This window comes from Camelus dromedarius, chromosome 14, assembly GCF_036321535.1.
Source record: "Camelus dromedarius isolate mCamDro1 chromosome 14, mCamDro1.pat, whole genome shotgun sequence".
NCBI classification, from domain to species: domain Eukaryota; kingdom Metazoa; phylum Chordata; class Mammalia; order Artiodactyla; family Camelidae; genus Camelus; species Camelus dromedarius.
The window spans coordinates 41,806,056-41,822,435 of record NC_087449.1 but is presented as its reverse complement, the minus strand read 5'-3'; the positions used below and the strand labels follow the sequence as shown (position 1 = coordinate 41,822,435).

The window sequence follows — 16,380 nt, the reverse complement described above, 5'->3', positions numbered from 1 at the left end:
TTAGTCTTCTATTTCTGAGAACCTAACTTAAAGATGTATTTCTCAGCATTGAAAAATGCTTAAATATATTTATCACAGCATTATTGTAAAAAATTTGGACTATCAAAATGGAGAATTAGGCAAACAATTGTGTATCCATTCAACCAAATTATGCAATCACTAAAAATGATGACCATAAAGGACTTTGGAACAGCACAGAACAAGGCAGATGATAAAATGTTAGAAGGAAAACAATATAAAATTTAACATACAGTATAATTAAACTGTATTTCAAAGAAATATTTGTAAAGAATAAAAATCAGAATAAAATATACAATTTGCTAACAATGGCAAAAGAGGAAGAAGGTGGGAAATTCAGATGAACAGACTAGGTCTAAAAACAATAGCAATTATATGAACAGACGACAGTAACCTCTTATGTCTGTTCCAATTACTAACTGGATAATTTGCCCAAAACAGAATCTTAGGTTATTAAGACCTGGAAGGGAGCTTACACATCATCTGGTTTACTCTTCTTTTTTTAAATAGATGGACAAACTCAAGATTATAGAGAAAAAAAATACTTGCTTAAGATCCTCCAGGAAGTTAATGGCTCAGCTGGAGTAGGAAGCATGGACATTTGACACTGAGGAAGTTACTTTGTTACTCTGCATTGTGGTTTCTTCATTTGTAAAATAGAGAACAGTACTTACTTAATGTGTTATTGTCAATATTACATAAAATAACATGACGGGACCACTACGGTGCTGGCCACATAGTGGCCCACAAACATTAGAGCCTTTTCCCTTCCACTGCTATGTGGGAGGTAGAAGAGCAGAGTAGACTGAGAAGGGTTAGAAAGAGACAGGAAAAGAGGAAAGCAGCCAAGGGTACCTATGGCAGAACAGTGCTTGTGACCCTGTTGGTAGTGAGACCCTGAATCACTGTTCTAGCAGAAGATACAGCCAATGGGAATTCTGTCCTAAGATTAAGTGGGCCCACTTGGGTCTCTGAACAGTGCAAATAGGCCAGCGTACTGCCTCCCCCACCCCATCTTTTTTTGCTCATCCTTCTTGCGCTAATAATTAGTATGAAACCACTCTGATGCTTTCCATTTTTCAGGAGGTAATTTGGACAGTATTAGGAACTAGTTGCTATAGGCAGCACACATTAGCAGTAATTTCTAGCCTTTTTAACCTAGTTTGAAGAAATACCATTTCTTCATATGCTAGTTTTTAATCACTCTGGGAACCTTCAGTTCTGCTCCAACATTGGCAATGTGCAATATGTCTAAGTATACAAGAGGGAAGTATACATTACTTAAAATAATGGTTATCCAGTATTTATTTCAGTGTCCTTGAAATAAAAGGTACATCTTGAAATCAAGTTAGCCTGTCAGAATCAGGCTCAGAGTACTGTGCCTTTAAGGTCAGGAGAAACTATTTCTTTCATCACAAAGTCACCTGGAATGCCCTTTTCTATTAAATCTCTAGTTGGGTAACAATTCTAGGCATCCTTCAGCAAGCGACACAAATTCCAAGAAGCCTTCCCCAATCTTTTTGCCTATCCAATTTGTGTAGTATTATTTTGAATTTTATTTATTTCTGGGTAACTCTTAAATATTTCATTCTATATTTGACAACAATTTTATAAGCACCTATATTTGTAATACAAAAAAATAAACTTTTATATACTACCCATGAAAAATTTACCTTACTTATCATCATACAAACATATCTGTTAGCTAACGCAAATAAAACGCGATGAAGTGACTTACTCTTATTGGGCCGCTATTTCCTTATTTATAAAATAACAGTGTTAGACTTGAAAATGAGTCACATGTCTTGAGAGCTTAGCATGTACTAGCTGTTGTTCTAATACATGAACTCATTTAACGTCTTACAACAACCATATGAGTAGGAGTTATTATTGTCTCCAATTTATAGATGAAGAAACTAAGGCTAAGAGTGGTAAGTCAAAGCCACACAGCTATCAAATTTCTAAAAAAGCCCTTCCCTTTTGAAACTTCTATGAGAATTCAATGGTTCTCAAAAATACCCAATCTAAACAGGATTCAGAAGAAAGTCAAATCAGCAACTGTTTCTACCTTATATTCTATTTATCTGTATCTCATTTTCCCTGATAAAATTATACTCCCTGATGTACCTAGCATACTGGCAAACACACATTAGAAACTCAGTATTTTTTAATGAATTTACTGAATTCTCAATTTTTAGCATCACATTTACACTGAAAACCAGGTGTAGGCCAACAGATGTTCCTGGGAAAGACAAGATTTAAAAAATTCAATCACTCCTGAGTGTTAATGTGGGAAGTAAAATCAACACTTTTTTGTATTACTTTTTATGGGGTTGGGGTTAGCTCCTCACAAGTTAGTTAAGATGAGAATATTATTTTATTTGATATATGTTAACATAATTCTGAAAACAAAAACACACACAAACAAATATGAGAAAAAAGAAAAAGTGGTGATACACTGCCACTAGTAACCAGAGAGGCACCATAAGCCCCTATTCAAATAGACTTCCAGGTGGTATAAAGCAGACAGCCAGACTACCAGTAGCTATACCAGGAGTGGGAAAAAAGGACAGAGAAACTTGCATGTACTCAAAATATCCTTGGGGACACGGGGTCCTGCCCAGTGCCCCTGGATGGCTTTTCCAATCCCTTTTATGTCCACTAAAGTTAAATTTCCTAGGAGTATCTCAATTGGTACAGCTGATTACACAACTATATATACAGGTGGTTGCACTCAATTATGAATGATTTCCCTTGTGAGAACTATATTTCATCTTCTACGGCTGAACAGCTGTTAGTGACTAGCCTAGGAAACTGACATCTCTTGTCCAGATGTATAGTAACTAGTTATTGGTGCTTTGAAGGGTCTATTTCCCACTCCTGATCTTTCTCATTCTACTCCCAACACACATTTCAAACTCATCAAACCCCTCAGCTGCTGGGGTGAAAAAAGGCGCTGGAGTTTCTGGTAGATTTCACTATGCATCTCCACAATCACTAATGGAAACCCCTCACATGCAAACCACACTTTGCAATTCTCACAGTACCTTAACATTCATTAACTCACTCAATCTTATTCACAGTTATCTCAGACTTATTTACCTAATGGTTATCGCTAAACCTCCTTTGAGGCTTAGAGAAATGAAGTGAGGTATAATAGAAAGAAAAAGATTTTGAAGTCAGAAACCGTTAAGTTCAAATCCTTGCAAATCACTTAACTTCCCTGAGCTATGGGTTATCATGAGGTTTAACTGAGATGAAATTTGAGGATGTGGATGTGATGAGCACTGTGACTCATACAACCTAGGGACTCAACAACTTTTAGTTCTTATTCCTTCCAGGAAATTTTCTGAGCCTCAGTTTCTTCATATGTAAAACAAAGTTAAATACTATAAACCCCACAGTGGGTTTGTGAAATCTACTGAGATAATGTACCAAAGTATCTGCTGTATTGCGACCCTGTATGGGCTTGGTAAATGTTAACCTCCTTTTTAATTAAAATGGTCCTCATTAAATATCCTTCTAAACAATATTATAAAAGGTAATTAGTTTTAATACAGTACTAAATAGCAGATACACAAAAGGTTAAATATTTTGTGACATACATTCCTTTCCATGAAAAGTTCCAAATAATACTGGCTCTCCACTGTACTCAGATTACTGACCATATGCACATTAGTAAATTCGGCTCTAAGGCTGCTTCCCCGTTTTTACAGAGCAGATACTATATGATCCCTATTGATCTGAATGAAGAAAAGTTATCACAGGGAAAGAAGAGGAACCCTACCTGATGAAAAGTTTTACTGAGGGAAATACCACAACTTGGGTAATGTGATAAAAGAGAATTGTAAAAGCACTTTACAAACTTTGTGAATTGCATCGTTACCCCTCAGTACAAAAAAGATTTACCAGAAAAACCCCTTACCTAACATGGCCACTATGTCCTGAAGTTTTGGTTCACCTTGTGCTGAGATGAGATAAGGAGTAACATTAAACATCTACAATGACCATTTGAGAACATAAAATTAAAAAAAAAATGCAATCCCTTATCTTCAACAGGTCAGGCTGCAGTATAGTTCCCTTCTAAAGGAGGCAAGAGTGCCATTTCATTCTGCACTAGCTAGACCATTCCCGACATGTGGAGTTCAATCTAGGATCAACACTGTAAAGTGAGATGGGTCAAGAAGAGAGTCCAAGCTGATGAGGACCTTAGAAACTATCCAATCTCAGAAATATCTCAAGAAAAAAGACCTGGAGGAACAAGGGTATCAAGAGCTCTCTGAAAAGGTTTCTGGTGAAACAAGAAACAAAATTAGAGCCAATGGATAGATACTGGGGAAAAGCAGATTTCAGTTCAAAGTAAGAAAAGAACACTTTTAGCCATTAGAGCTATCACAAATGGAAGGAAGGTGCTCCTGTGGGAGGTTACAATCTCCCTGTCTGCGGGAGAATTCAAGTAAGGGCTAGGTGAGAATTACAAGGAGAGTCCTGAATTAGGTGGGAGGTTGAATTTGATGATTTCTGAGGTTTCCTCGAACCCTGAGACTCTAGGATCCTATGACTTTTTACCTTCCTGACATCTCATATTTACTATTAAGGCAACTAACTGAATCAACCAAAGTAACTTCGAGATGGGAGAGAATGTGGTAAAGAGTGATCTTAAGTCTTTATATACTAGGAAGATGTTATAAGATCTTATTGGTGGATACAAGTTTTCCAAAATTCTAACTTTCACTTGAAAGTTTAAATTTATCATTTACAGCAAATACTTACAGGTTGTCTTTCTTGAAGTTTCACTTAATTTTGGAGAAAGTGTCTGCCAAAATTCCAAGTTAGTTGTTCTTTTAAGATGATGTTCTATGAAAAAAGTGGCTACGTCAGTTTGCAACTCAATCACGCAAGTGCCTCACCTTTTCCAAAGACAACCATTACATATGGTTATTTTAAGGACAGAGAAACTGAATTCACAGAGGTTAAAAGACTTGCCAAAGGACACACAGCTAAAGCTAGGATTTGAATCTAAAGTTCATGCTTTTCTCATTATGTTACCTTGAAACCAATAAACAAGTGCATATCCCCAGATAAAGGAAGGAAGATAAAGAACTAAACATGACTTGTTATAATAATTAAGGGCATCAGGGTACTGCTGACTTCTAGGTTTCTCCAATAATCCTTAGTTAGGAATCTTAGCTGCCCAAGAGTTCATTATCAGATCTTTCGTCTCCACAGCAACAACACAGCATACAGCATATGGGATTGGAAACTGGTCCATAAAATGTAAGTCCAGCTTTGTGTGTGTGTGTGTGTGCGCGTGTGTGTGTGTGTGTTTGTGTGTGTGTGTGTGTGTGTGTGTGTACATGACAAAGAACATGAGTAATGGAAAAGAAACAAGAACCGGGGGAAACTCATTTAGTTTATCAGTTTCCTGGACTGGGATCTTGTTTTCATTCACAGCAGTGTATCATTGGCCTTGGCATAGTAATTTAGAGGATGTGTTCTTTATTAGCTTTGCTCAACTTGGCTGGGTTCAGCTATGTGCTGCCAGCTGGGCTGATGCCAAGGCTGAAACTCCACTGCTCTAAATTCCAGTTGATGTAATACAGCATGGATTACCTCCTGCTCCTATCTAGCTGAGTTAACACCTTCCGTTCCCCATATCTAGCTCCTTCTTTCCCTCCTGACTCATATTCCCACAGCATGAAAAAGGACCTCTGCAACTATAAAGACATTTCACGTTTTTCTGGGGACTTTCCAGGCTGATAAATCTGGAGAGAGTGGGAAAAACAGAAAGATAATAAGATCATGCATGATAGGACTCCAGCCAACTTCAAAAGTCTCACATTACTGAAACTCAAAGGAGTGAGTGACCTTAGTTAGCTGTCTGGGGCAATAAGAAAGAGGATTCAGGAGCAATTCCAGCAAGCTGAGGTCTATGTATTCTCAAAAGATGATCTGCTAATGTGCTGGTCAAGTCTAGGCCACTTGGAGAGGTGGTAAAAAGCACACTGTGATGAAGCACCTGCTAGTCAGTCACACAGTCAGATGAACACATTCCAGCCTTTCTTAGCATCAGACAATCTATTTGAAAAGCTTACAGTCAAACGCCTGCCTTCCTGCCATATCACCCTCATAATCTTCTGTTTTTCTTTGCTCTGTTTAAGTTTGCCAAGTTTCCCTCACCTTCTTGATACACATGAATGTTTATGTTTTGTTTCCTAGTAAGTCATCACTGAGATTCAGAAATTCTCACTTATAATGGTAATATTTCCTCAAAAATCATCTAGGGAATTAAGGGGAAAATGTAATACATAGAGTTTATATTAATGGTTTCCAAGATGACTTTCTTAAGACTCCCTATACTTATTTAAAATATGGGATTTTGCAAGTTGATTCATATCCTGGCACACAGTAGGTCTTAATAAAAGTTTGCCAAAGAAAACTACACGGATCTAAGTATTTTCAAGAAAATAGGAGGTGTGGTCAAATTTATGAGCTGCCTAAGTCACATCTCACTATTTCCAGGAGTTTGAGAGATACCAGTTGTTTCATTATATGTGCCAGAAAATTGCTACCATTCTCAGGCATCTGTGGTTGGTGAAGGCAAGAGAAAGAACTGAGCAGAGCCAAGGGCCAGCTTAAGGAAGCTGGAAGAGAGGCATGGAACAGGTTTTTTCTGTCCTTTAAGCAGCTATAATTAGAATCAGTGAGAGAACCCAGATCCCCTGCTTCGTAACCTAGTGCCACTCATTTCATTTCCCCATATTCCTACTTCTATTTATGTACCATCAGCATACAATCAAGAGAAAACCAATTCTGGGAGTACTAGCTCAATACACAAACCTCATCTCATAAATGTATGTATTTTTCCTGGCCAGAATATGAGCACTTAAGTGCCACTGTGTGCAGTTCTCTTTTTTTGGAGTGTCTAGACATGTAAATTCAGATATAATTAACAGAGAGGGGGCATCTACTCTGTGCTACTTGGTTCTATGCATTTGCACACCCATTCTCTTCTCATTTCACTCACTCAGTCAACCTGGGAAGTACATACTTCTCTTTAACCTCCACTGAGCCCAGCACTGCTAATGTGAAGCTGCTCTATAACTGTTGGGTAGGTGGCTGAATGAAGGCCAGAGTTTTCAGATGTGATTAGGGTACAAGGTCAAAGCTGGAATAATGACAGAGATTGTGTGTGTGTGTGTGTGTGTGTGTGTGTGTGTGTGTGTGTGTGTGTGTGTGTGTGTGTGTGTTTAGGGAGGGAGGAAATGGTATATTAAGTTAAGGCAAAGTCTGGAACTAGTATGTCTGAGAGAGTAAAAGGGAAAACAGGCAAAGACCCAAGTGGCTATCCTCATTAAGGGCACCAAAGAATTGGTTCCATTTACAACAAAGATGCCCACACATTTTCTGACATGGCTAGTGAACACCCGTTCTCAGGAGACAAAAGGGGTACACTGGCTGCCAGAAGTTTCCTGTAGAGGGGACATTCTCCTGCTTGTTGTGACTTCATAGAAAAAGAAGCTGGAAGGGCAGGGGGTAGTCCAGGTGCAGAGGTGCACCTGTGTTTGGTGACAGAGAGGTGGGTGAATATGGGTTCAAAGATGTGCCTTTCTGGAGATGAGGGCCCTTTACCACTCTTATTTTTGGCCACAAGGTTTCCAAAATTTAAAAACCAGAACATTAGTTTAAATGGCTGAAGAAAATCAGTCCATTAGTTGACCTACATGCTGAGATCTATAGGCTGGCCTTAGTAGTGTAATGTTTGCCTCTACCTAGTTTTTCCCTGTATAGTTTAGGATTACAATTTAACCAGCCTGCTTTCTGACCCAGAATCCCAAAGTGATTACAGTATAGTTTCCTACATAGTTTTACAACAGAGAGAGACCATACATCCATAAAGTACGGGAAACACTTATAAATGTTTCACAGACAAAAAGGAAGAGATACTCTGAAAGTTTTGTTTTTAAGTATCAAATTCTTACTCTCCAGTCAGATTCTGAAGTTTTCTCTTCATATGATGCCACAGGTAGAAAGGGTAACTGAAAGGGTAAAGGAGGCCTGGCTAACCATTTACCCCAACAGGTGTGCTCAAGGGCAGTGCATCCACTGGGCCCCCATATTTGTGTCAGCATAGAGAGCAGCCAGACAGTTTACACTACATGAAGTCACAAGAGTCTGATGTATAATCCAGAATAACAATGTATTAATTTATAATAAAAATATAAATATGAAGTAGCTTGGATCTCATTACATAGGAAGCTAAGCTATAATGTGAAACTAGCTTGCCCACCTGAAATCAGAGCAAGGGAGAGGGGAGTTAAGTGAATTACTATGATGATTAAAGGCCTAATTAATTAGCATTATAGTCATGTCAAGTGGACTGAACTCTTTATTTGGTTTTTTGAATTTAAAAAGTAAAACTTGATTCTGTTTTAGTTTTAAGTCACACACACACAAAATGATGGGCTTAATAAAAAGCTTCTGCCTTTGTAACCAGTACCCTGGATTAGCTGCAAGCTTGGTATCTGCTGCCCTTCAGAGGTGGCTTGGCCCCAGGAGTTTAGGACTTAAAAAGGATAATACAGGCTTAGCAAAGGAGAAATAGCTAGCATGCAGGAGTCCCCTTAAAGAGGCAGAGCCCTATGTGGGTGGAGGGCAAGGCCAAGTGGTAGGTGAGCTGATGGATCTGGAATCAAGTAGAAGACAGTCACAGGAGTCACCTGTAACCTAGCCTCAAGGTCAAGAACCTGTACAGTATACAGGGGTGGAAAGACACATAAGGATCACCTAGTTCAACCTCTCACATTAGGAATGACTTGATCAAAAGCATAAAATCAGTCTGTGGCCCAGCTGGGACTAGCCTTCAGTTCAATTCTCTGATATTACATTGCACTGCTTCTTTCCTATTTCATATCAGGATCTGGAAGCCGAAATCCAGGATCTCCAATGAAGCTTTAAAGAAGAAAGAGCCCAAAGGAAAATAGGGAGGGTCTAGGGGAGACATGTGAGGGCAATATGACTCAAAGTGGTGGCCCTGAGAGCTGGCCCCACTAAAAGATCTCCATGGCCTCTAGATTCAGACAGCAACAGAACCAAGTCACTTAATCCTTTTAACTTGGCTTTTCTCATAAATAAAACATATCTGAAAATAATTATACCTAGTTCAGAGTTACCAGGCAGATAAAATGAAATAACACGTGTAAAAGAACATCAAATGAATATTGGTACTTTTTCCTGCTTACTGTGAGCAAGAAGCAACTGTATATTACTTGAATTTTTTGACATTTGCATGCTAATGCCCAGAAAATAGGAAAGAAGGAGGAGAGAGTACGATTTGAAAGAGAACAGGCTTACACACAGAGAACATCTTGTTTTGTGAAATGAATTGAGTAATCACATTTTTTCCACATGGTATCACTTGCTTCTTAGCCTGGACACTGAGACGGCCCAAGTTCTGCTATTACTGAATACATTATATACTCTACCAGGGTACGAAGTGGGGGAGGAGGAAGTTGTTGGAGGGAACATGTGGCTGCTGGCACGATGAACAAAGGACCTGGTCTGGAAATGCCAACTGGAAGAACTTTCTACCTTCTGAGCCTGGTCCTTCTGGTCATCTGTTAAAAATCTAAGATCTCCAGAGACACACTGAAGAGGGGGGAAAGAGCCAGCAAACACCTCTGGAAGCATCAACCACATGGTGCATCATATTTCTTATCAGCATGGTGTGCAGTCAGAAAAAATGTATGTCCAGCTATTTCTGGACACAAAGACTCTCAGCTCCTCTGGCTTTTGAGAACTGCCTAATTGCTCCAGGAGGTATATCAGTCAAAATAATGGGGTTCTCTAGGCAAGAAAATAATAAAATCAACCCACTAACTGAATATAGCTTGGAGTACCAAGGCTCACCTTGTTTCAGTCTCAAGTAAACAAAAATGACTCCACTATCACTTCCAAGGCACTTCTCTTGCTACTTCCACAAAAATATTATCTCACAGAGTCTGCAGAGGGAGAGATTTCTCACACTAACCTCAGGGCATTTGTTTCTTGAAGCATATAGAGGAGTAGCACTTTCCTGAGGCAAGAAGTCTGTCCCTCCTCTCCCCCACAACAGCCCCATCTCAAGTTCGCTCCACTCAGTGCCACCAGCCTAATCCAAGCAACCCTCATTTCTTCCTTGTTCACAGTCACCATTCTCATAAAGCACAACCCATTCTCCATAAAGCAGCCCAACTGATGTTTCAAATACAGCTTTACTGACATAAAATTCACATACCATAAAATTCACCTTTTTAAGGGTACAATTCAGTGTTTTTAGTAGACTTAGAGGTGTGTAAACACCATCTCTGACTTTAGAACATATTCATCATCCCCAAAAGAAAACTCGTACCAATTAGCAGTGACTTCCCATTTCCCCTACCCACCCCGCCCAAGCCCCTAGAAACCACTAATCTACTACATTATAGTGTGAATCAGTACCTCATTCTTCTTTATTGCCAAGTATTTCATACGGATAATAACATGTTTTATTTATCTATTCATCAGATGAACATTTGGGCTATTTCAACTTTTTGGCTATTATGAATAATGCTGCCATGAATATTCATGACACAGTTTAGTGTGGACATGTGTTTTCCATTCTCTTGGGTATAAATCCACAAGTGGAATTGCTGGCTATGTTTAACATTTTCAGTGACTTCCACACTGTTTCCAAAGTGGCTGCAGCATTTCACAATCTCACCAGCAGTGTGTGAGATTTCCAATTCCTCTACGTTCTCGTCAAAACTTGTTATTATCTGTCTTTTGATTATATCCATACCCATGGATGTAAAGTGGTGTCTCACTGTGGCTTTGATTTGCATTTCTCTAATGACTAATAATGCTGAGCATCTTTTCAAGTGCTTATTGGCCTTGTGTATATTTTCTTTGGAGAAGTGTCCATTCATACCCTTTGCCCATCTGTTAAACATGGTTATTTTTCTTTTTTATTGCTGAGTCATAAGTGTTCTTTTGTATTCTTGGATATAAATGCAAGTGATTTTTAAAAGTAAATCAGATTCTGTTACTTCCCTACATAGTACCCTCTAATGATTCCCTATGTTTAAAATAAAACCTAAATTCTCACTCTGGTTTACAAGGTCCTACGCAATTTTGCCACTTTCCACCTCACACAGTGCACTGCAGTCAGAGGAGTATTCTTTCTGCCCCTGAAACATAATAAGTTCATTTATGTCTCAGTACCACTGTGTGCGTGTCCCATTTGCCTGCTTGGAATTCTCTTTTCTTGGGTGGCTTCTTGTCATCAAATTCAAATATCACCTTTTCAGACAATTTTTCCCCAAAAGAAATTTTATCTAAAGAAGCTCCCCCTCCACAAAGAGGAACAAGGAAACCTTTGGGGATGATGGGTATGTTCATTACCTTGATTATGGTGATGGTTTCATAGATGTACACACATGTCAAAACTTTTCTAGTGGTATACTTTAAATATGTACCATTTATTTCACTTCAATTATATTCAATAAAGCTTAAACAAATAACTCCCTTCACAATCACAACTTCACTGTCACTATCTTATATTTTATTTTCTTAGGAGAAACTGTCTATCTGAAATTATCTTGTTTATTTCTTGATTTAAATGTTTACCAATTATCTCATCCCTCTAGAACAGAAGTGCCATGAGGGCAGCTGATGAGTACTTTTCATCTTTGTTAACTGCCCTATCCTCAGCTTGGCTCACAATTAAGTACTCAATAAGTATTTGACTAATTGAATGCATGAATGTGACCGAGGTTTAGAAAAGAAACCCACAGGCAATAGGAAGGGTGACTTTCTACTCCCTCAGATTCACCAGCACTTTTAGGCTTGAGGGAATGAGATTCTTATTATTTATTTTCTTTATTAAGAGCTATCTCAAACTTTATCCTGGATGACCTCCAATATCATCATCATTAGAAACAGCACAGACTGTTCAATTACTCTGCAGCACTATTCCAGTACTTTATATAGGCTCTCCCACTAGTAGTGGTGATTTTAATAAAAATAGTCTAATAAATAATAGTATGGCATATTGTAATATATTAAATGTAATTATAATAAAGATATTTTATAATAACTATAATAATACCAGCAGTAATACAATAATAAAAACATTTGTTTACCATTTGGTATTTGCCAGATATCCATAAGCATTTTACCCATATAATCTCATTTATTCCTCACAATAACTTTATGAAGTAGGTATTCTTTTACAGATGAGGAATTTTGAGATTCAGAGAGGTGAACTAACTGCCCAAAGCCACACAGCTGGTAAAAGGTAGAGCTGGACCTCAAACCTAACTTCAAAGCTGATGCTTCTTCTGTTTTGTTACATTGCTTGTTAAGTATTTTTATACAATACAATGTTATTCCAGCTCATCTATAAGGCTCCTAAGACCTGAGGAAGATGTGCAGCACCTTAAGAATGATGCTACTCAAAAACTCTGAAACAGGCTAGGAATAAAACAAAGAAAGATGAGAAGCCAGTTGCCTGAGAATAAACCAGGATATTCAGAGCAAGGAATTTTTACTTTATCCCAAACTCCATGTCTAGCTTCATGTGACATTTAATTCTTACTGCTTCTGATTACTCTCGCATAGACCTTGGTTTTTACCTAAGTTGCTGGCCCTTGCTCCGCCTTTGCCTACAAGTGAGGTTTATTGGTAAAGGTATGCTGACCATGAAAGACCTCGTAGTCTCCCTTACCAACTTGGGTCTCAACTTCAAGAGCTCACAGATGGACCTTTACCTTTAGTGCCAGGCGGCTGCAGGTTGTCTCCAGTCAAGGAACACCAGCCCACAGGGAAGATGTCCCGGGAGTCGAAACGGCACCAGTAGTCAAAGGCCCCTCGCCACCCATCAAAAGTGACAAGCACCTCTGAGCCCCGCACCTCCCCAATAGTGGCTGGGCAAATGAAATGAGGGTTCTTCCTGTCCACAGCTTCTAGCTTCATTCCCATTTTGAAGAAGTTGTGGGAAGGCGATGGTGGTTCCTAGATGAGAAACATAAATACACAGACCTAGACGCAAAGAGAGAGGCTATGTATGCCAAAAGACTGCTACCTAATTTGGATGATTAAAAAGTGACTGCTATAGAAGATTTATAATATAGCTTTAATCTTCCTTTTAAATAAATTTCAAAGTATACCAAAGTATTACACTTTGTTAATTCTAATACTTTGACAACTTTGCTTCAGATCTTTTTTTTTAAAGAAAAAAAATATAACAGATAAGGTTGAATCCCCCTTTGTTTCCTTCCTCATGCATGTTTATATACTTTACTACATATGTATATACCATTTGCATGCTTTTAAATTTATATAAATATGATTATACTGAACATATCATTTTACAGTTTGCCTTTTTGTTCAACATTATGTTTTGAAACATATCCATGTTGATAAATTTAGCTCCAGTTTATTTTAACTGCTAATACATATAAACTCCATTATATGTATATATCATAATTTATTCATTCTCTTTTGACAGACATTAAAGTTGTTTTGAATTGTTTACTATTTCAAAAGAGTGTGAATAGCCATTCTTGCACTTGTTCCTCTGCAAACATGTAGGAGGATTTCTTTAGGGTGTATACCTAGGAGTAGAATTGCTGGGTTATAGGATAGATATATACACTTTCCACTTTATTAAATATCTGTAAATTGCCCTCCAAAGCAGCTGTAACACGGTATACTCTCTCCAGTAGTGTAGATAGTTCTTGGGTACTGGTCTGCAATGCAGTTGCATAGATAAAGTTTCCAAAAAAGTGTTTTACACTCTCCCTGGTCTTACTGTCTGATCCTGTACCAATAACCTAGTCTTATTAAACGGATATATGGCAGAAAAAGTTCCCTTGTTTTGTTACTCTTCAATACTGTTTTGGCTATTCTTTCTCCTTGATCTTTCTTATGAATTTTAGAATCAGCTTTTCAAGTTCCACAGAAAAACCCTATTTGTATTTTGACTGAAATCCCAATGGATTTATAATTCGGGAAAAAATAACCTTTGTATGTATGATATTGAGCCTTTCTATCCATGAATATGATAGTATTTTCCACTTGTTAAGTATTCTTTAATGTAGATTTCTTCTATATAAATTTTAAAATTTCCCCTACAAATATTTTACGCTTTTTACTAACATTTTCCTATGCATATTATAACTGAATTGTTATCTTAAAGAGTATCTTTAAAATTTGTATTTTCAAATCACTTGTTGCTGTTAAATAGGAATGCAACTGATTTAATACTGAGTAGCTTATGCTGATTGATAAACCAATTTTTCTGTCTGCTTGATTTATCAGTTATTGAGCAATGTGTATTAAAATATCCTCTAGTGGTTGTAGATTTTCCAATTTTTCCATGTAATTCTGTCAAATTTTACTTTATCTACTTTGTGGCTATGTTTTTTAGGAGCATGTATATTTATAACTTTTATTTTCTTGGTGAACTACACTTTCTTATCATTAGATAGTGAACTCTTTAACACTTTTTAGCATCAAAGTATTCTTTGTCTAATTTCAGTATAGTCAACTCCAGCTTTATTTTGATAAAGGTTTGCCTGGTATATATTTTATATTTTACTTCTGACATCTTTGTGTCATTTTTAGCAGTATTTCTTGTAAGTAGCATATAGATAGATTTAGAAACAATCTAATCTATGTCTGACTAAACTGATAAGTTTAAGCTAATTTCTTGGGATAACTGATGTATTTAAACGTATTACAATGATCATATTGCCTACATTTCTATTTAACTTGATTTTTCAAGTTGTACTTTTAACTTCTTTTTTCTCCTTAACAACCAACTGAATTTTCTTCCTTTTCCCCTCTTCTGATGTTAACCATTATATAGTCTGTTAGTTGAGTCCCTTAAGATCATAGCTGTATAGTTAACATAATTAAGTCTAAAACTCATCTTTCTCTCTAATCCTAAACAATACCAGAGCCTTAGAATATTTAAACTACTCCTGAGTTAATAGGTATTTGATAATTTAGTTCCACATTATTATGCTGCCAAATGATCACTTTTGTTATCATAACTGATTTATAGTTATAAGCAATGATGGATTAGTTTTATTCACATGTTAACCAATCTTTCTTCAGCACTACTTTTTGAATCTCATTCTTACTTTCTATGTTCGTTATCGTCTTCCTGAAATATACTCTTCAATTGTTCTTTCAACAGATATATTAGTATCTGCTGTATTTGTTTGAAAATGTCTTGACTTTACATCCATTTTGAAATAACAGTATAACTAGATATAAAATTCTAGGTAGAGAACTATTTTTTCTTAGTACTTTGAAGGTATTATTCTATTATCTTTTGGCTTGTACTGCTGCAAGAAATGTGCTGTCAATTTATCCTTTCCCACCCTCCTTACACCAGAAACTGACCCAACATTATAAACTGACTATATTTCAATTAAAAAAAAAAAAAGAAATGTGTTGTCAGTGTAACTGTAATCCTTTAGAAGATTCAGCCTGCATGGATGTGGAAGCTGTGGATATGGATGGCTGACTCTACTATGCCATTTTATATACGGGAGTTGAGCACGTGTGGATTTTGGTATCCAGGGGGCCCTGGAACCAGTCCGCCACAGGTACTGAGGATAACTGTATTACATGGTTACTTGCTCAGATCTCTTTTTTTGACTTTAGTTATACCATGATGTTTTAAGCATATATTTGTCTTTATTACACTGTGGAAAATTCTGTCATTATCTTTTCAAATATTGATTCTTCTTTATTCTTTCTAATTAATCTTTCTGGATTTCATGTTCAGTATATATTGGACCTTCAAAAACTATTCTCTCTTTGCCTCTTCTCTTTTAGTATTTTCCGTCTTTTTTATGTCTCTGTGCTGCATTCTGGGGAAATTTCTTACACATGTCTTTCAGTTAACTCTTCTCTATCTAGGTCTAAGTTGCTTATAAACTTGGCAAATAATTTAAAATTTAATGGTTAAGTTTCATTTCGAGATGTTCAATTGGCTATTTTTCAAATTTGTCTTTTAAAAAAAAGAGGTCTGTACTTTTCACATTTAAAAATTCCTTCTTTTCATTCTTTAATCATTTTCAAATACTTAATTTATAATTTCTATCTGATATTTCTATTATCTGAAAGTCCTTGAGGTTATAATCTGTTTATTGTGTCCACTGATGTCTCATCATGCTGGATTTGTTTAGTGAGTTTTGAGGGCTCTGTAATTCTGAACTGAACTGAACTAATCTTCAGTGGTACTTCATTTTGGGGACTTCTATGACATCTGGGTTGAAAACAACCAAACCCTCTAAAGAGGTTTTGGGTTTGCTTCTGCCAGGCACT

At 37.1% G+C, this 16,380-nt stretch overlaps 1 protein-coding gene across 7 annotated transcripts in view; it reads right to left on the bottom strand.

Moving 5' to 3' along the window:
- Positions 1–16,380, bottom strand: part of SCMH1 (Scm polycomb group protein homolog 1) — a 149,025-nt gene that overhangs the window by 57,798 nt on the left and 74,847 nt on the right. For all 7 annotated transcript variants that reach the window (XM_064493691.1, XM_064493686.1, XM_064493689.1 and 4 more), the window contains one exon: positions 12,807–13,050. In XM_064493691.1, the coding sequence (XP_064349761.1) occupies positions 12,807–13,050 (244 nt within the window). The remainder of the gene's footprint in view (positions 1–12,806; positions 13,051–16,380) is intronic.